Source organism: Branchiostoma lanceolatum, chromosome 2 (assembly GCF_035083965.1).
Source record: "Branchiostoma lanceolatum isolate klBraLanc5 chromosome 2, klBraLanc5.hap2, whole genome shotgun sequence".
Classification (NCBI taxonomy): Eukaryota; Metazoa; Chordata; class Leptocardii; order Amphioxiformes; family Branchiostomatidae; genus Branchiostoma; species Branchiostoma lanceolatum.
Genome location: NC_089723.1, coordinates 15,442,280 through 15,462,888, shown reverse-complemented (window position 1 = coordinate 15,462,888; position 20,609 = coordinate 15,442,280). Strand labels below are relative to the sequence as shown.

Sequence of the window (20,609 nt, the reverse complement as noted above, 5' to 3'; positions counted from 1 at the left end):
AAGGTACATAGAATTAAAACGATAATGAAATACCTACCAAATATTTGTGATAAAGAAATAGCAACTCAAGATCATAATTTTCTTCACATTATTTCAAAAGTTGTTGATCAGCTGGTGACGACCTGTTGCCTCGAATCGACAGTATTTCTCAGACAACTGTACGTTCCTTACACGTTTCTTAAGACATTTCTCAATAAAATATTGTCAAGAAATACCCACCTCACTTATATCCAAGGAAATATCCAGTTTGTGGCCCCATAAAAGGCGTTTGAGGCTCCGATTTTGTAAAAATCGTGAACGAAAAAAAATCTTGTTCTGTTTCCAACGACAAGTCAACTTTTCTTTCAGGTGACGTTGTAGGGAGGAACGATGTACATTTTATTCGATTAGAAAAATGAACGAAACTCTTTGATAAATCTCAATAGATAGATATCTTAAGAATGTGTAGTTGTATATGAAATAAATAGAAAAATTATATGTTTATACATGCTCTCAAAATTTTGAGTGTTTCCTTGAAATTTGAATCAATTTATAAACACATTTTCTGGAGTTAGATTTGTTGGGTCATTCCTATCATCTATAATCTTGAGCATGCGCGTTAGGGACATCCAAGATGGCGGCGCGCTTGTAAAAGTTTCTGCGGATTTTGACGGATTTTCTTTGTCGTTTTCTCGATATTTTGAGCAGGAAATTCGATATTAAAAGGGTCTGTAGTAAAAACGAGGATGGGGAAGGCGGAGAAGAAGACAAACAAGCACCGATCCCGTTCAAGTTCAAGAGAAAGGAGCAGGAAAAGGGAAAAGAGGTAGGGACATGACATAGAATACGTTGAAATCACGTCAGACATTTAATTTTGGCTTCGCTTTCAAAGTCTTGCTCATACACATTATATCATATATAAACTATTCACTTATTTATAACATCTAGGGAATACTGTTTCCCATGAAATATATAAAATATGATTGTGCTTTTGGCAAGGGCTTATTGACTGTGCCATGTGTATCACAAGTGTTTGCCCCCCTCCCACCCCAAACAAAACATGCCTGGATAACAATTTATGTGCCAAACATATAACTTCGTATTTGTGACGTATTGTTTTCCCAACCCTCAGCTTGATACTGATAGAAAGGTAATAATTTTGTAATAGAATTCAATATTACTTGGGAAGTTTGGAATTGCAAGTATTACTATAACTATATATAATATATGGTAACGACATACAACTTTGGAAATATTGTTATATTGTTTGAAAATTAATGCATCTTGAGAAGTTTAATGTAATTACTGCTTGTAAGATGTAATGTATGTATCATATGAATGTAAGTCTCATTTGTTAATAAAGGTTGGTAGAAAAAAAAAGTTGTATAGAATCAAAGCTTTATGTGCAGCCGTGGCAAGGCCGAATTGCACTACCAATCTCTTGCTCATTCCCCGTCGTCGAGGATTAGTGGGAAGGGCAGGCCCTCTGATGGCTGAACAGTCCTATCCTGGAGAGGCATGCTCGCCCGCATCGCTCGCAGATGAACTGGGTCTGGGATGGTAGCACTACCACTAGCTACTTGAAAAATATCATGCTTCACCACAATTGAGGATGACTGCTTTACTTACTTATGTGCAGCCATTCAGTTATTTTTTTCTTTCCAAAGACGATCACGGTCTCGATCCCCGGATCGTAAACAAAAGAAGAAGGAAAGACAGCGATCCAGATCACGATCCCCTTCACCCAGACAGGACAAGAGACAGAGGCGATCCAGATCAAGGGAGGACAGATCCCGAGATAAAAGTGGATCCAAGCGACGGTTAATAAATCTTGAAATTAGCCCCTATGTGTCAAAATATTGGAGTCTTACTCTTAGTTACTAAGTCTAAGGAGGTTATGACCTTCGTGCTACATGTAAGTCTTAGTGTTTCCTGCAAAGGAACTGAGTTGATTCAAACAACTGTTGCTTTTTTGGATACTTTAACAGTTTTGTTGTATTTTATTGCATGATCGTTCTTGAAATATGTCCAGAAATTATTCTTGAACGGTAAACAAAATGTTGGCTACCCAAAGTGAATAAACCAATAGATGTAAAACTAAGGCTAGTACTACATGTAAAGAGGTTTGCCTTTGGTCCTTGCTTGGAATTTGGTAGCCAATGTCATTGGCATGTACATTTAGATGTCGTACTCAAAGTGATGACGGCTAAAAGCTTAGAAGTTAACCTGCAAGTTTGGAACCTTAAAAGGATATAGGCTTGGTACTATTTATTTTTAGCCCTACCTCTTGTCCTTGCCTGGAAGAAAAACATGTACAGTATTTACAGGTACATTGTACTGGGGAGATTCCCATTTGTTTTTTAACAAGGCACAATGAACAGTAGACCATGTAATGGCTTTATCCAAAAGACTGCAACTCTTTTCTGTAGCATACATTTGTACACGTACAAATGTAGATCAGGACCAGACAATGTTCGGGATTCAAAGTCTTGACGCTTAGGCCCAGAGACACAGTTGCTAACCCCTAGACCATGCACGCTACTGACAACATGCTACACTACACAGCAAAAGAAGTTTGACCAAGTCTTGAATACTAAACTGCATGTAAGCTTCCCATTTATTTTCATGTAGTTTCTGTAATAACACAATTCTGTTACTGTATAACATTTAATTATAGGGGAAGATCCAGGTCCAGATCTAAGGAAGCCACAAAGAAGAAACACAAAAGAAAGTCGAGGTCAAGGTCGGACAGTAGAGGTCGCGGGTCCAGTCGGTCGGGAGGTTCGTCGGAGGAGTCTGGAAGTGAGTCAGACTCCGCAGCAGATGCACGGATAGACAGGAGGAGGAAAGAGATGCAACAGGACAAAGAGAAAACAAAGGAAGAGAAGAAGTGAGTTTTTGTTTTACATTAGGCCATGTTGATTTGATTATATGGATGACATCGGCACATCACTTTTAGTTTGTTTCCAAAAATAAAACAAATTGCTGTTTAAGTTGTATGATGAGGACATTTCCTAAGCCTTGCCTGAATAGTTTTTCCATACTATGTGTAGTTTTTATTTTATTTTAGCTGTACAATAATATCAATCATCATTCTATTAGTGTATTAGATTTAGAACTGACTGGGCTTTATATACTAGTATATTATGTCACCATATTAACTTAAATTAGATTAATGTTATTATCAATTAATATATCCTATTCAAACATTGTCAAAGATTCATCTTGTACATGTTTTTGTTTTGTAATGAAAAGCTTGCTGAAAATTCTTTGACAAAATATACCCCCATACACATATGCACCCATAAAGTTGATGGTACAAACAAGTACTAGTGGTGTTTTATTACTTTTAATGAAAAAAATACTTTGACAGAAAGGAAGGAAGGAAAAAGAACCAACTGCTTGTTGACTTGCCAATGATATTCTGGCCTCATAACCAGTATTATATAGGGGATCTTGAATGGTTGTTGTCATCAGGCTATATGTACCCTGGAATCCAGAGCATATGTACCGGCCCGCGCTCCGATTTACCCAGGCCTACCCTTCCGCTCCCCCAAAGATCTACCCCGCCCCACTATTGTTTGGCTAGTGGGAAGTGGGGCGGGGTACGTTGTCGGGCCAGCGGGAGGGTAGGTCCCGAGGAAGCTCCAGGCACGGGCCGGTGTAGGTCCACGCACGGTATAATTGCTCTGGATACCAGGGTAGGCTATATGATGTAATTCAAAGGAAAAGGAATTGAGATTTGTATGGTGCAGGCAACCCGAAAAAAAAGTATGGAGAACCCTGTAGTTATAGTGTCTCCTGTCAATAATTTTTCTACTCTAACAGAAAACAGAAGGAGATGATGAAATTGTACGAGACCCCCGAGGAGAAGAGAGCCCGGCGATTGGCCAAGAAGGAAGCGAAGGCGAGGAAGGCTCGTGAGAACATGGGCTGGGACCAGGAGTACATGGGGTACACCAACACGGACAACCCTTTTGGGGACGCCAACCTCTTGGACACGTTTGTTTGGTCAAAGGTAAGAACTCAACTCTGATAGTGGAACTTTTTTATGATAATTAATGCAGTACTCTTTTAGACTCTTCCTACTTTACCCTTGAAATGGCCTAGAGTGTTCGCCTTGCACACGGTAGGTCGTGAGTCCAATCCCCGGCCGGGTCGCACCAAAGACTCTAAAAATGGTACATACGGCTTTCTCTGCTTAGCACTCAGCATTTGGAAAAGAGTATGGAAGTTAAACACACATCACTACCAGTCCCCTGCTGTAGTGACTTGCACAAATGTGTGGCCCAAGTGCTACAAAAATGGAGATGGGCGTCAAGACATCTGGGATACTTTAACTGTGGTGCAAGTGACCCTACACTACGTCATATGGATCGAATTCCGTGGATCCAGAAAGCAGAGGTTCAAACCCCGCTTGGGCAAGGTTGAGGGGTTGCATTAGTCTTTTCAGATGGGGATGTAAATTTCTCATTCTCATTTAAATGTACACATCTTGTAACTTCCGTTACTGTTTGAAGTAAGACGTTCCTGACATAAGATATGGCACATATAAGGTGCCACCAAACTGTCATTTTACAATGGTCCTAACCTACATATTTGCTGTCATATATTTCTGATGTACTATGATGTACTACCTTCAGGGCTGAGTTTGGGTATCATAAGAACAGTCTATCTGAAATGGAGGGAGAAAGTTTGCCTCGATGTCCGTATTAATCTGATGCCTAAATGTTCATTATTTCTTGCTACAGAAACACGAAAAAGAGGGAACGGCACACTTGCTGAAAGAGGAGCAAGAAAGGATACAGAAAAGGAAGCAACTAGAGATGAAGGTATACATCTCTTCATATCATACAATGTAGCTTGCCTGTACTGAAATATCTATTTGTTTATTACCTCCGTGAAAACAGAGGTATTGTTTATGTTTACTTTGTTGGTTTGTCTTCCAATGCCGAGTTGTAACCAGAGACTGGCACACCAAGGGGTGCCAAAGCATTCGCACAAATTTTAAGAGATTCGTAAAAATTTTAGGAAAAACGCTGAATTACCAATTGCAAAAATCAGGAATCACTATTGTAAATATGCACGAATGTTATGGAAAATCCAAGAATCTTACAAAAAAGTTAGATATGTACTTTTTGCATAGTGATTTGTGCGTTTTTCATAAAATCCGTACGAATCTCATCAAATTCGTGCAAATGCTTTGGCACCCCTGACTACTAGTGGCAGGATGCAAAGGTTGAGCTGGCCTGCATCCAGATTTCTTAGGCATGCTGGCAAGAAGTGAACATTGGCACATAACCAAAAGTCAGGAACCCAAGGATAACATGTGCCCGAAAGTGGAGCATGTGATGTGTGAAATATTCCGTCAACAAATTTACCAAAAGACACAACTCAATAGTAATCAGAAGTACTGTAAATACCTTTAATATTGCGGTTCGTAATTTTAGCAGTTGAGGGAAAAGGGAGTAGTTCATGTCATTCAATTTTAACGGTGGGACCGTGGAAACAAAGTCTCTCATGTTAGTAATGAAATGTTTGCGATGCTGAAACTTCAGCGGTTAACTAGTGACTGGTATACCTCCAGTGTTCTCGCCAGGGCATTTGAGCATAGGGGGCCCCTACGCTGTGATTTGGATCCCCTATGCTGTCATTTTGGCCCCTACTATGTGTTTCAACCAGCATAGGGGGGATTTTCTGTTGTTTTGATGCAAAAGTAAAAAACTTTAGCCCTCAAAATGCAGGAAATAGTGTCTTTGAGAGTTTTAAAGTTCAAAATTTCCAGGGGGAGGATGCCCTGGACCCCCCTACAATATTCCAGCCTGTAGCCCTCATCCTCACACCTATAGCGCTTGCCATGCCGCTTTGCCGCGCAAAGATGCCCCTACGCTGTGAAAAAATCCTGGTGAGAACACTGCAGTAGTAAGAAATCAAGAATTACAATACAAGATCTTAGCTTTGTTGTTGAAATTGAAGAAACGATGTTCAATGTAGCAATGATAGCTACATCTATAATTCAAAATAAAGACGTGTCAAATTGTATCGTCTTTGCGTAGAACGAGTTGGTGAAGGTGAAGCAGGCTCGACTAGAGAGAGAACGAGAGAGACAGCAGAGGGAGGAGGAGATGGAAGCCATGCAGCGAGCCAAGGAGGCAGAGTACTACAAGGAGTGGGAACAACAGGAGGACAACGTAAGGCTTTGTTCTATTCATTCGTTCACTCGTTCAGACCCTTGTAGTGCCTAGTGGCACACAGGGCAGCAAGTTTCCTTGCTGTTTCTGTTGCAGGGTACGTAGTAGTAGTAGTAGTATCCAGTATTTTGATTATACTCCGAACTTGCGCCCTGACGTTGTGCCCTTGGGAAAGGCACATAAAACGGCTTTCCTCACTTAACTCAAGTGTAAATGAGTACCTAGCTCTTCTAGGGTTAGGGACGTCCCTCGGATAGGACGTTTAATGGAGGTCTGTGTTTGAGGAGAGTCACACCTTGAGCACGTAAAAGAACCCACCACATCTTTCGAAAAAGAGCAGGGGCATGCCCCGGTGTGAGTGGATCAAAAACATGCTGGCCTAAATGGGGTAGGGAATTTCCCGAGCAGCCTTCGCAACCCCTGCTTCTCCTAATGGGTCAGTGAAGTCTCGAGCATTGATATTTCTGACCTAGGGTGAAGAAATGCTGCTACAGTAACAATTGAGCCGCCTTTCTTCGTAAATCAATGGCAACATCAGGCTCTTACAAATTGATTAAAAAAAATATTTAAAATACTGCTGCTGTGGTCCCTGACACAGGAGTGGACAGCAGTTGGCAAGTCTTTATACCACTCCTCCACGCGGCCCTGTTCAGGGGGTGTACATTTTTACAGGGAGGGGTTGCTAGACCTTCTCCTGTGGGCATGAGTTGGTCGAGGCACTCTTGAACACAGAGCCCCCATTTTACATCCCTTCCGAAAGACAGTGCAGCCCCAACTGAGATGTCCTGACCCCGGGACTTGAACTGGGGTCTCCAAGTTACCAGCTAATTGGAACCAGGAGCTGAACTGCTACCAGTTGAGCTACAGGGACGTCCCTCATTGTTCTGTACAGGGCTCAGAATTAATCTTAAGAAACATGTGCGCGTAGCCTAAGATTTTGGGAATTCAAAGAAATTTGGTGAACAACATAAGATGGCGTAGAATGTCAGCCAAACGTAGTTACCTTACATTTAAGTTACAGTCTCTACTGCAACAGCTTTCTTCAAAATTTTAATATTTTTTCTAAGACTCTAGAATTTCAAGAACATGCTGTATACGTGCATCAAATACATGTATGTAACGCTATATCTATTAAAATATTTGGTGCACAGCTCCAATTTTGACTGCTGACCAAATGATTTTTTGTTTTCTTAATATTAGTATATATTGGTAAAGGTGTAAAAATGCAAGCCAGAAAAGAATAATTCCCTTCTGCAGAATACTCACTGACTGTAAAACTTGAAATGTTTGTTGTGGTTTTATTTATGTATTTTTCATGGCAACACTCTGCCATGTTTCCGTTGTATTTCTACTATGTTACAAAATTTCTTCAGCCACAAACTTAAAACACAGTGAAAACCTTCCTTCCCCACCACGAAATTAAGTTCCCACAAAAAAAAAAAAATCAATTTACAGTAAGTTGATGAAGGTTATTCATCCAGGTAATAAGATACGCCAAAAATAGTTACTCAAGCAACTGGATAAAATTTCTAAATGTCAGACATCTCAGGCAGCCAAGCCTCTGCTATCTTTCGTCAGTGACTAAGGAAAGATCTGGCAGAACTAGGTTTTATACCAAAACTCTACCTTAAGTTTTTGCCAGATCTTTCTTTAGTCACTGACAAAAGATAGCGAATGCTTCGAAATTTTTTCCAGTTGCTTGAGTAACTATTTTTGGCACAATTTGCAGTAAGTCTAGCAAAGGATAACAGTTTATGTATTTTGTTACACATGTAAATATTTGGCCCATTTTCCACAGTTCCATCTGCACCAAGCCAAGCTGAGGTCCAAGATCAGGATCCAAGATGGCCGCGCCAAGCCCATCGACCTACTGGCCAAGTACATCAGTGCAGAGGACGATGACATCGCAGTGGAGATGCACGAACCATACACATTCCTTACTGTGAGTCTACTGTTGTCCTACTTAGTCTTACTACAATGTACATTAGGGGTCGATACTGGTTCGGCTTAATAAGGTCCAAGTCCAAGTTTAGGTCCAAAGATTTAGGTTCAGGTCCGGACCTGAACCTGGACCTGATCCTATCCAGTTGATGTTTTGTTTTATTAGACCAATAGCAAGCATAAGAATTAACACTGACAGGCACGACTATAAAAGTTTCTTGGTGAGAAGACTTTCAAGACAAACCAGTGTTTGATATTTGAATGTTACACTTATTTTAGATGCCTTTTTTGTCAGAGGGGAGACTCAAAACAACACTTTTCATCAAACAAAATAGAAAAATATACTGTCTTGTACTTTGTTCAGTTTTTTTTGGACTCAGGTTTTTGGCTTTCAGGTTTTTTTACTCAGTTCTTGGATGTTATAAAGGTCCGAATCAGGTCCAGCGAACCGGTATCCACCCCTAATGTACATGTAAATCAAGCTTCTAATTCTATCAGTCCTTCCACTGGTCAGGCTTTAGTGGAAGCTTGATGGCCAACACCTCTAGTCTAAGTTGGGAGAATTTATTTAATAAAATCCAGGTGATATATTACTATCATGGGCCAATTATAGCCAGACTAAGAACTGTATGTTGCTATGGTAGGCAAGTAGTACATGTAGTTGACAACCTCAAGTCAACCATTCGCACTCATACCACGTCTACAAAATAGACGCTGTTAAGCCACATATTTCCTGTTGAGAACTTTATTTGAGCCCACACTTAGACTAGTTTTGCCTTGTGTATGGCTTTTCAATGGTTAGAGCACAAGAACAGTGTATTCTGGCTTTTATAGGCCAGGCGCAAAGTGCCCTACTCTCACATCTCAAATGAATATACCCGTCCGGTACTTTTAATTGAACACTTCATCAAACAATACTGTAGATGTTGACATTTTTTCAGTGGTTTTATGTTCACAGTTTTCGCAGTGGCCTCTTCACTGCATACTTAAAACCACCGCAAAAATACTTGTCCTATCTTCTGCCAGCCTACACCCTTGTTTTAACCTCAAACTTGAAACCATCTCAGACACTCCATTTTCTCCCCAAATTAAATCCCGGCAAACTTAGATGCATAGACAGTATACAAATGTTGATTTGAACGTTGAAACGTTAGATGTTTACTACTAAAGGAAAATAAAGGTTTACTACTACTACTACTACTACATGTTAATTTCGTTGTACCGTCCAGGGCCTGACGATGACCGACCTTGAAGACTTGGCAGAGGACATCAAAGTGTACATGGAGCTTGAGCAGGGCAAGAACGCCGACTTCTGGAAGGACATGACTGTCATCGCTGAAGACGAACTCAGCAAACTCAAGAAGCTAGAGCAGACTCAGAGAGGTACTGTAAATGCAGTTATGTTCGCGGTGGTTTTACGTTCACGGTTTTCTTGGTTAACTCTTAACCGCGAACCTAAAACCACAGCGAAAAGCCGTTCCATTGTGTAACTGTCAGTAGTGCTACAATCATGTACTCTTTGTTTCAAACGCAAACTCAAAACCATCGCAAACAATCCATTTTCTCCCTATAGCTACCGCGAAATTAAAACCCCGCAAACATTTATGCATTTACAGTATTTGCTTGAAAATATTTTGGTAATTTTCAGGTCTCGGATGTACATACATGTACCTAGATGAGTACAGTATTTTTTTTTCAAAGAATAAGTATGATAAACTCCAAAGAGTTTTTGAAATTTTGCATCCTTACATTTTTTTGATAGTCGCCTGGTACATTTTTTTTTCAAAGATGATCAGGCTATGAAACATACACATATGATACAATGTTACAGGGAATGACAAGATGCAAAATTGCAGTTTGGCCACAGCAAGTGAATTCTATGGATGACATCTGATGCAGAGCCCAAATCTATTTGTTCCATACGAAGTTAAAACCACTGAAAAAAGCTTGTTTTGTCTTCTGCCTACCCCTTTGTTTTAATCGCAAACTTAAAACAACTGTGAACACTCCTTTTTCTCCCTACCATGAAATTGAATCCCCACTAACTTAAATGCAGTTACAGTACTCATTAGTAATACTGTGAGGCGTGTTTCTTTTACTGTAACTGAATGTTCACTGTTTTCATGGTCATCTCTGTACCGTGAACTTACTAGTAGTAATACATGTATCATCACCGTGAAAAAAACTGTTTTGATTATTTATGATTCCTTCACACCTTCATTCAGTAAAGCCACGGTGAAGTTAAAGTTCAGTGAAAATGTCCAAAGTGAAATTTTGCTACTGTGAAGATAAAGTGAAGTACAGTATATGCTTTTTTTCTATAACTAAGTAATATAATATACTATAAGACTGTCTTATGCACCATGTGTTGTGGAAAGGACTTTAACACATTTGTATGACTTTGTGCTTGTATTTTAGGCGAATCTGGAGTGGACAGAAGAGAGGGCATCAATGCATCTGTCAGCACAGATGTTGTCGACATCTTCCACGGAAAAACTGTAAGTTTGTAGTCTATATTAACAACTAGCTACAAAATTTACCACAAGTAGCACAAAAAAAAAACTTCTCTTTTTTTTTGCTGTTTGAAGGTACATAAAGAATGCGTAGTCCAGTGGTTTAAGTGGCCCTGGCTCAGGCCAAGAGGTTGGGAATTTGAATCCTGGCTGTTGTCGCTCATCCGACTTGCACACTCCTTGGAAGAGGGGATGTGAAGCCATGGTCCACTGTTCACTGTACTTGTCAAAAAGAGCTAGGAAAATTTCCCCTGTACAATGAACCTGTAAATACTGTACATACATGTAGTACATACCCGTAATTTCTGCCTCCTCTTTCATGGCCAATGGCTTAAGTTTTCAGTAGAGATATTCAAGGATTTTTGACAAATTTCTCATGATCAAAAACATCCATTATGATTTTACATTCATTTGTTGTAAGTCACTGAAAATTAAAACGGTTACCTTGATCTGTTTAATTTTTCCTAATTATGTTCTTATTGGTTTCTTCTGTGGCATGTATAGCCAAGTAGTCAGGCTAGCAGACACAGTGTCGAGTTGAAATGTTAAACACAACATGACTTTCCTCATTCCACCCATGTGTAGATGGTAAGTTAAAAGATGGTGAAAGGAGAGGGATGGGCTCCACCTTGCGATACCCTGCCCAAGACACAGCTGTATTAACAACTTACTGCTCTTATGGCCTCAACAAAAAGACTATGGGACTATTATGTTCTTTATCTTACTGTTTTTTGTTATTCTCCCCCCTTCCCCAGTTTGGCCAGCTTGTAGCCCTCCAACAGCAGATCATGAAGAGGATCAAGTCAGGCGATGCTGTTGACATCGGGTACTGGGAGTCCCTCCTGCAGCAGCTGAAGGCACACATGGCCAGGGCCAGGCTCAGGGACAGACACCAGGAAACACTACGCAGGAAACTCTTCCAGCTGAAACAGGAGGTAAGAGAATACATGTACCTACATACCTACCTAGTCCCTTGACCTCCGGGTCGTTGGAGGGATAAGGTAGCAGTGAAGATGGAGAATCTGTCTCCAGGCTTGTCTGTTTCTTGCAGCAGTCAGCCTTTCAGCCAGGCTAAGGGACGTCATTTCTACTCACGGAATATGGCAACCAAAACATTTACCTTACATACATTGTACGTTGTGAATGTAGGACTCGGCAAAGTGTGGCTGTTTGTATACATGTATGTCTGTGTGTGTTTGTGTAATACAGTATGTGTGTGTGTTTGTGTGTGTACATGTATGTTCATGTCATTGTGTGTTTGTCAGATTGCCTTTTGTATAAGGCAATGAAACAAAACTGCATACAATGTATGGTTTAATGTTAAACTGAATATACAATCAATCTTAATTTTATCTTAATGTCCCGCAGACAAAAATAACAATTTCCAATGTATCAAATCTAGTATTGCATGAAGAGGTGAAATCTGTCATTTATCATTACCTTGTTTAATTCTGTAAGAATTTCAATGCACTGTAGAATATTCTTACTACAAAACCAACAAAAAGTCTAGGTTTTAGAAATAAGAATGACAGCAGAAAGAGAAGTTTAAAGGTAAGCAAAGCAAAATATATATTATGGCCCAAAAAATGGAAAAAAAAAGAATTTTGAAATCTTTATGGTAGTGACATGTACTAACACTGTTTAGCACATTTGCGTATTACTAATAACTTCACACTTTGAGCATTTTAAAACTGCGCAAAAACATGCCGTATGATGATCCCCTTGATTTCTCGAGCCTATAAAAACCCCAGCGATGATTTTCAGTGAGTTCTCCTGTCACAACGACGTCGTATTCTTGCATCATGGACATCGCTATACATTGTTATGTAGTGTTGTTTGAACTATGTGTAATCACAGCCCTGTCAAAACGTACCAGCAGCCGGCGATATTCGCCGCCTACTTACAATTTCGCGCCGGCTACTTTAGTCTAAGATTTCAAAAAATCTAAGCCTAACTCCAGTGGTCTCCATTACAAACTTCTCCGGCTGTTTCTTGATAGCTTAGGGGATCTTCTGGGACTATGTTTACATTGCCTGTACATTGCCGCCGGCAGCCCTTTTCCCTGGAAATGTTTACGTTTGGGAGTCAGCGGCATGTGAGGGAGGGCGTAGGGCGGAGTTAAGTACCTTCAAGGGGCTTCATCGCCTCAGCACGTGGGCCCGGCAAGGAGGGAGGGCGGAGTTAAGTCCATATGAGGGCTTCACCGCCCATCGGTACCATGACAACCGTAACCCAAGAGCTAATGCATGCATATCTTGTTAACCATATATGGACTCCATTTCCTGCGTAAACTTGTGATTCTTTACGGGCTGCCGATTTTCGGAGGAAAACACGTGGCCATGCGCTAAGATCCACCAGAGAAGCTGTTCAGTTTTGTGTTACCCTGCTGTCAGCTGGAGTGGCGTGTTAGATTAGGATTGCAGGGAGGTTAGATAGAGAACCTCTCCTGGGGAATTTGAAGGCAGGAATGGCTGACAGGTTTGTAATTGCTTTGCAAGGACGTTTACAAATGAAATTGGAGGGCTGAAGCTGAATGTCCTGTTCTTTCTCTGCATTTTTTTTTGGTGATTTAGTTGTACATTTCAACTATCTAATTGACAGGAAATTTTGGAGACAACAATAAGCTGATAATGTGTTGAATCTTACAGGATTACAGGACCAGCTTCACTAATCATGATAGGCGTAGCGACCCACTCACCACCGGGAATTGTTCTGTCATGTCAATTTTGGTGGCATAGGAAAACAGTTGTGTTTACGTTTGCCCACTGAGCCTAGCAAAAACCTGCCTACCCTTTCTTTGGTCCACCGATCCTAGCAAGGGACATAAAATCTTCTACATAACATGGGAGTGATAAAACATTGTAGAATCATTTTCCAACATGTTCTTCTCATTCCTGTTTCACCAGATAGAAAATGTGGATAAACACCCACTTTAGTGACTTACCATAAATTCCATTTTTGTTGAGAACCTGCATTATACTTTATAGTACAAAATAAAACATGTTGAAAATATCAAAGAGGTTATAACCTCCTTGGAAATACCAATGTCCTGATACATTTCACTTTATTTGCATTGTCAAACTTAATGTTGGACACTTGTGCTTAAATGTAAAAAATGTGTTTATTTCAAATAAGAGAATTCCTACGTACTGAACCTATTTTTTCAGGGCCGTAATCAGAAACACAACTTTTTTTCTTTGGCCTATAAAACAGCAGATAGTGAAAATGAATGGATTCTTTCACAGAATTTACAAAAGATTGTAAATTCTAGTTACAAAAGTTAAGTCTTGAAATGCACATTAAAGTTGCCCAGAATACACCAAAAACCATGCTTAGGGGGTCTTGATTTAAAAAATTTTACGCGATTTAGTATGAACGGGGTCTAAATAAGTTGACTTCCAAAATCAGATTTTTGGGCCCTAATTTTGCCTGCCCGTTTCCTTTAACATTGTTTTGTCAATCAGTAATTTTGTTGTTGTTTTTGTTGTCCTCACAGCAAGGAGTTGAGAGCCAACCACTGTTCCCCATCTCTGTGAAGCAAGAGGAAGATTTGGAGGAAGAGGAAGAAGAAGAGATGGAGGAGGCTGGTACATCAGCAGATGTCACCTCCTCCCAACCAGAACAGGAACCAGAATCAGAGCCTCAGCCTGGGCCAAGCTCTGCACCCGACGGAGAAACAGAAGAAAAGAAGCAAGAGGAGAACACCGAAGAAGAAACAAAGGAGTGGGTGCCAGTTTTATATCTATTTCATTAACAAAATGATATTTTGTGAGTATTAGTCAAGAAGCATTTTTTTTGATAAAGTCTTCTACTCAAAATCATAAGTTTATATCAAAAATAGAAACACAATGTCAACAGTGATACAGTACATCCGGTTTTATACATCATGTACTTTGTGAATTCTTTAGTGCATTCTGGTACAATTGATATGTTTTACCTCCGTGAAAATGGAGGTATTGTTTTCTTTGTCTGTTTTTCCCAGTGTGTTTCTGTAGCTATCTGATCATGAATATTGTAGAGTGACAGGATGTTAGGCAAAAGATAATGTAACTGGAGACTGGCATGATGGAAAGGTTGGCTTCGCCCAGGTCCAAAGTCCTAGTGACGGCTAGCAGACATTTGGAGCGGTCCAGGGCTGTCTCCAGGACCCGTCCCTCTGTCCCTGGACGAGAATTCACCCTTTCCGTCCCAAATTCTGAACTGTATGACTTCAAATTGATGAATAGGTATCTTTGTTAGCTTAAAATGACGAATTTCACAATGAGAATCCAAAACATTGGCTCCCAAACAATTAGTAGGACGGAAAAAAATTCAAAGCTAGAGACAGCCGTTGATCGGGTTCTAAAGCTAACAATGCTGGACTCCAGGCTTGCAGGAAAAGTCCAGTAAGTCATACAGTCATAAAAAGTGACACTAATTTTATTTTTTGGTGAAATTTACCCGTTTCGTTTTTCCCTCTTCAGACCTGAAGCTGTTCTGACGGAAGAAGATCTCATGGAACAAAGTAAGTCAAAGAACTTGCCAATAGCAGTCTGTCTCATACTGCTTTTTGCCTCTAACTGTCTTGTGTAAGACTCTGTGTAAGAGCATGGGTTTATCCATTACTAACTGTATTTCTACTGTAGTACCCTAAGTAATTTCACACATAAAGTTTTTGGCAACACCTCAGGGTCGAAGCCTGTGGAATAGCATCCAATGGGATTTAGTTTGAAAATATTTCAAATTCTAAAAGTTACACGAATGAAAACAACTCGAAGATTTCAATGGGTCGTACTGATGTTTGGCAGGTTAGCAAATTGAAGGGCAAAGCAAAATGTGACCCCCCCTAGTGTAGTCGTATGGTACTGCAGCACTAGAACTTCAGGTTTTGATATCTTCTGTGCTGGACAAGCTGCGGTTATAATTTGCTGGAACAGATAGCTTTAGGATCTCTGAAAAAAGGAGGTATAATTTTAGGCCCTCTAGCAATTTGTTTTGGAACTGCAGCAGCATTTTTGTATTAGACTTTGTGTTAAAAATGTGTACTTTACCTCACCCCGTACCCAGGTTATGATGACTACAATGCAGGGAGATACAGCCCCAAGCGCCTGAGAACTCGGGACCTGCCCCCGGACTGTTTAGTGTTTGACCCTGCAGACGACCTGAGGAGACTGGACATTGCCAGGAGGAAGGTGGCTGCCAGCGGTACAGCCGAGGTCAGAACAAATCTGGAACCAAAAATTTAAAGACTTTATGTTATGCTTCTTATTACTCTTGTGAAACGGAGGCGTTGTTTTTTGTGTGTCTTTTTGTGTTCCCACACTTATTCCAACATGCCAGGTATGTTGGGGGGCACTGACAGGAAGTTAGGTCAAAGGTCCCAGAAAGGGTCCCAGAATTGAAATCAAACGTTGTCTTATTTCCTGTCTTCAGTTCCCCCATACTAGCCTCTCGATGGCAGTTCATTTTATTTCATCCAGTTATACTGACGTGTACAGTCCACAAACTCTGAAGGGAAGAGACCGTAATGGCCCCAAACAACAAGAGTTTGTTTTACACAGAAGTCTTTGTCACCATGAAATATAGACATTTGAGAGAACATTCATCTTTTTTCTCATGTACATTAATGTTGTACATGTATCTTTTTTGGCTATGCAGTCAACTCAAAGTATGAGAAAGTGTAAAAACTACATGACATTGTAGTTTGCTGTCTCAAGTTAGGCAAAGCTGACAACTTGCCTATTCTGTGGGGTACTTAGATTTTAATCAATCAATCAATCAATCAGTCAACCATTTGATTCAGTCCTTGTTTCCTTTATTCATTCTCCCTATTGTAACAGGAGGAGACAGAGGATGACCAGTTGATGAAGAAAGCGAGAGAAGGGATGACTACTGACGAGGCCACCTTCAGCGTGCAGGTACCGCTCCAACAGAAGGTCTACCTGTGGTCCGACAAGTACCGACCACGCAAACCACGCTTCTTCAACAGAGTTCACACGGTATGTACATGGAATTGTTACCTTAGGGAAGAAGTTTATTGTATGCTTCAGTGCTGAAGATTTGATGTAACTGTTTCAGAAGGAAAATATCAGCAGATTTTGATGAAATGAAAAAAATATTAGATTACTAAAAATGATAACATAAAGATTGGATACAGCAAACTTTCGATCAGAGCTCCTCACCCTTACTGATTGCACTGAACACATCACTTCAGGGATGTGATGTGAATGAATGGGTCAAAGGTTGTTGGCAGCCTGTAGCAGCCCCCGTCCTGGTTCATAATATATTTTTGGTGTATAATGTGGGTGGGGGCATGCTCCGGAAAAGTAACACCATGGGGCTCGACCACTTTGGTCTTACCTCTTTATGGGGGTAATTATTTGATATCTTTTTGGCTGTGGCTAGTTTTTGCTCTCACGAGTCTAACTCTACGGAACATTTTGGATATGATTGGCTTCCCTGGCAGTTCCCTGCAAAACTGCAGCTAGTTTCTGATAATGAACGTTCAGTAATCAGTGGAAATCATGATAGCTGAAGCAGGCATACACTGTAGATGAATTGTCTTAACAGTTGGACACACACAGATAGGTTATGAGCCAAGGAAGAGGGGACGGACTAGATCTCTAGTTTTTACTGCAATTCATATTTCTATTAGAAACCTAGCATTTGTGTTACCAAAATGATATGTTCTCCATAATGTCTTTTCTCCTGGATGGTTGAATTCCATGTTCATGACTGTTTTTGTGTACGGACATGTATAAGCCTTAAGTTTGTTATTCTTTATTTCAGGGATTCGAGTGGAACAAGTATAACCAGACTCATTATGACTTTGACAACCCACCTCCAAAGATTGTGCAAGGATACAAGTTCAATGTGAGTTTTGTTGATTACGTATTACGTATGAAAAACATCTGAGTGCACAAAAGTAAGAAAATTTGCAAAAAATTGTGCTAACTCAAGTTCTAAAATCAGACTTGAACTTCATTGGCTAAAAGAACAATGTGAGCAAGGCCACTGGATTTTTATGGGTCCCATTGCATTCTGGGAGAAGTGGTGCAGTATGGGTAGCTTAGGATGCAAAGAAAATCATTACCATGACAACATGGACCAAACTGGGCACAATACAATTGCAGTCAGATGTGCAAAAGTTAAGTGTGACAGGCCGTTCAGTGTAATATGACCAGCTGCTGCCGCGCCGCGTGCCTGCGAAGCTGGTGTGTTACGCTGAAGGGTGGTTATACAGGCTATACAGATACAGAATTGATACAGAATACACATACACCACATTAGTGTTGTCACGGTTATGATTATTGTTTGCCCCTTGTACTACCCACACAGAGTGGTCCATGTCTTCTCCCAGCATGCTTTGGGATCTATCAAGAGGCATATTTGGGTCAAGAAGATATTTTTGTTTTCATTGCAAGCTTTTGATGATGAATGTTTTTTATTGCGTGAACAACACAATCTGACCATGGCAGTCAGCAGAGTACAGACTGAATTGGAGTCAGACTTTACAAAATGTTAAAATCATTCTAATTTGTAAAATCTAAAGACCATCAGCGACTACATAATTTAAAATCAAGGGAAGTTAAAATCAGCGGAAGTTGAAATTTTTTTTATAATAATTTCAATAAAGCTTAAAAATATAGTATTATGTGTTATGCTGTTAGTCATGAAGTTTTGTTGAAAGTACATTGAATTTCGCATTTATGCATGACTTTCTCTCTCTCTGCCTTATAGATCTTCTACCCTGACCTGATAGATAAAACACAGACCCCAGAGTACACACTGACTCCAGAGGAGGGCAAGAAGGACTTCGCATCTCTTAGGTTCCACGCAGGGCCTCCATATGAGGTATGTTTATTTGTTTATTTATTTATTTATTTGTTTGTTTGTTTGTATCGCATAACCAGTAAACTGCAGGCATATTAGAAGAGTTTTGTATGTGATTAGTATACAAGCTTCACATACAAAATTTAATATATTTTATCCACTCACACCTGGAAGGACCCCTACTTTCATTGATATTAAAATAATAAGGCTGGTAGGATCTTTGACATGCTCAAGGTGTGGCTCTACTCAAACACAGGACTTCCGGCTTTACGTTCCAACTGAAAGGATGTGGATGGAAGCTCAGTACTCATTTTCAACTGAGTGAAGTGAGGACATTGATGTAAAGTACCTTTCAAAAAGTCACAACTTTGGGACAGTGTCAAGGATTTGAACCCAGAATGTTTAGATTCCTTAAAAGGCTACTCTCCAAGCAGAGGATGGGTTCCGGCAGGTTTTTGACGTGTTTTTAGCCGTTTTTGTCGGGCTTAAACACGTCAAAAACCTTCCGGAACCCCTCCTCTACCCTTATCTTGGAGAGCATTAAAAAGCAACAACCCTAACCACATTAAAGATTATGACACTGTTGATCTATAGTATAAATATTATTGTTAATAGTAACAATGAAATTATCTCCTTTTTTCCCAGGACATTGCTTTCAGGATTGTGAACCGAGAGTGGGAGTACTCGCACAGACACGGTTTCCGCTGTCAGTTCAGCAACGGCATCTTCCAGCTGTGGTTCCACTTCAAGAGATATAGATACAGGAGATAGGGGGACAAGTGACATCACTGCTGTACTTATCTATGCTTTTATGGCCTTCATCTTGTATGATGGAGAAGTAGTATGCCATACCTGTAAATTTGTTTAGGTACAGGTCCAGACCTCTATGTCATTGTGTACAATGTATTTGCACCTGTACCTGTAAAATTGTCAATTGTGCCGGAAAAAACTAAAACACTAGAGAATGTCATTTTTTCAGATTAAGCAAGAATATACTGTCTGAAACATTAGCATTTTGACAATTTAGCACTGGAGAAATCGGAAATCTTGTAAATAGACTTCCTTTGGGATTAAGGATATGTAAATCCTCGTACAAAGATGATAACTTTTCACAGATATACAGTTGGCTACTTGTTTAGTTTTAGGTCTTGATCTGTACCTGTACATAGCCCTATAGAGCAGCTTTTTCTCACAGTGAGAAGTCACAACAATGTGTCCAAAATGCCTAGTTGCTATATGGTTTTCTACCACAGAGATGTGTGCTCAACATTTTAGTACATGTTGTATGTTTGCTAAATGAAATGAGCATTACTTTTAACATCATAGTTGAGATGGCAGTAACAAAGGTGTGCATGTAATTGTAAGGGGGAAAAGTATGGTGCATGACTATACATTTTGTACAGTTGTCAGTGCATTACATTATTTTCAATATTAATCAATAACAAAGCCAACTTTTGACCTATCTTGTCAAAGAATATGCTGTTGAAATACCAAGTTAGTCAAGAGTCTTACATAAAATCTTAGTTGAGTGAGTATCAATTGTAAGTTCACACAATTCTCTATGTGGCATTCTTACGAACTGTATTACATGTAAGTTATGCTGATACAGTCTTGTAGAAGACATCCATTCCCCATGTGTTAAGTGATCGGTCCCTTGTTAGTATTTCTGTAGGGGAGAGTCAATACTACTGTGCGCTGATGGTGACAAAGCCTTTGGCACTTTGACCAAACAAAGACTTAGGATAATGTTACATATATAATACATGCTAATAACACTCCAACACTAGGTCACTAAACCACCCAAAAGGGAGTGGCAGATTCCAACTCATACAGAACTTTCCCTTGGAGGTGGACCCAACTATTTCCCTATGGGCAGTTTTACAAAGTAATAAGCTACTGGACACGCAGTTGGTAAAAATTTCTTACATATGCATGTAGTGGTGAAATACATATAGTTCTGTGGCAAATGCGATTCTTCTTCATTGAAATAAAGCTGTACATTCATTTGGTTTAAAAAAAATCATTCACATCAACATGTCGTCACTTCGTTCCATGCTTGGTATCTGCTTGTATATCAGCAGATAAACTAACACAACAAGCATATCATGAATATCACCCTTGGGAACTAGTCTCCCTTTGATCTTCCTTTAGTTAGATTGAATCATAGCAAAAT

General features: G+C 39.9%; 1 protein-coding gene across 1 annotated transcript; it reads left to right on the top strand.

Annotated features, from left to right (window-relative positions):
* The first annotated feature begins 607 nt into the window (after positions 1–607).
* Positions 608–19,331, top strand: LOC136427572 (splicing factor Cactin-like). The gene is made up of 17 exons (XM_066416534.1): positions 608–805; positions 1,647–1,799; positions 2,657–2,869; positions 3,808–3,997; positions 4,731–4,811; positions 6,036–6,170; positions 7,969–8,112; positions 9,341–9,494; positions 10,530–10,609; positions 11,380–11,559; positions 14,121–14,347; positions 15,088–15,128; positions 15,671–15,819; positions 16,444–16,602; positions 17,393–17,476; positions 18,344–18,457; positions 19,082–19,331. Exons 1-17 carry the CDS (start codon positions 726–728, stop codon positions 19,205–19,207), a joined length of 2,310 nt encoding a protein of 769 aa, XP_066272631.1. The 5' UTR covers positions 608–725; the 3' UTR covers positions 19,208–19,331.
* Positions 19,332–20,609: the final 1,278 nt, after the last annotated feature.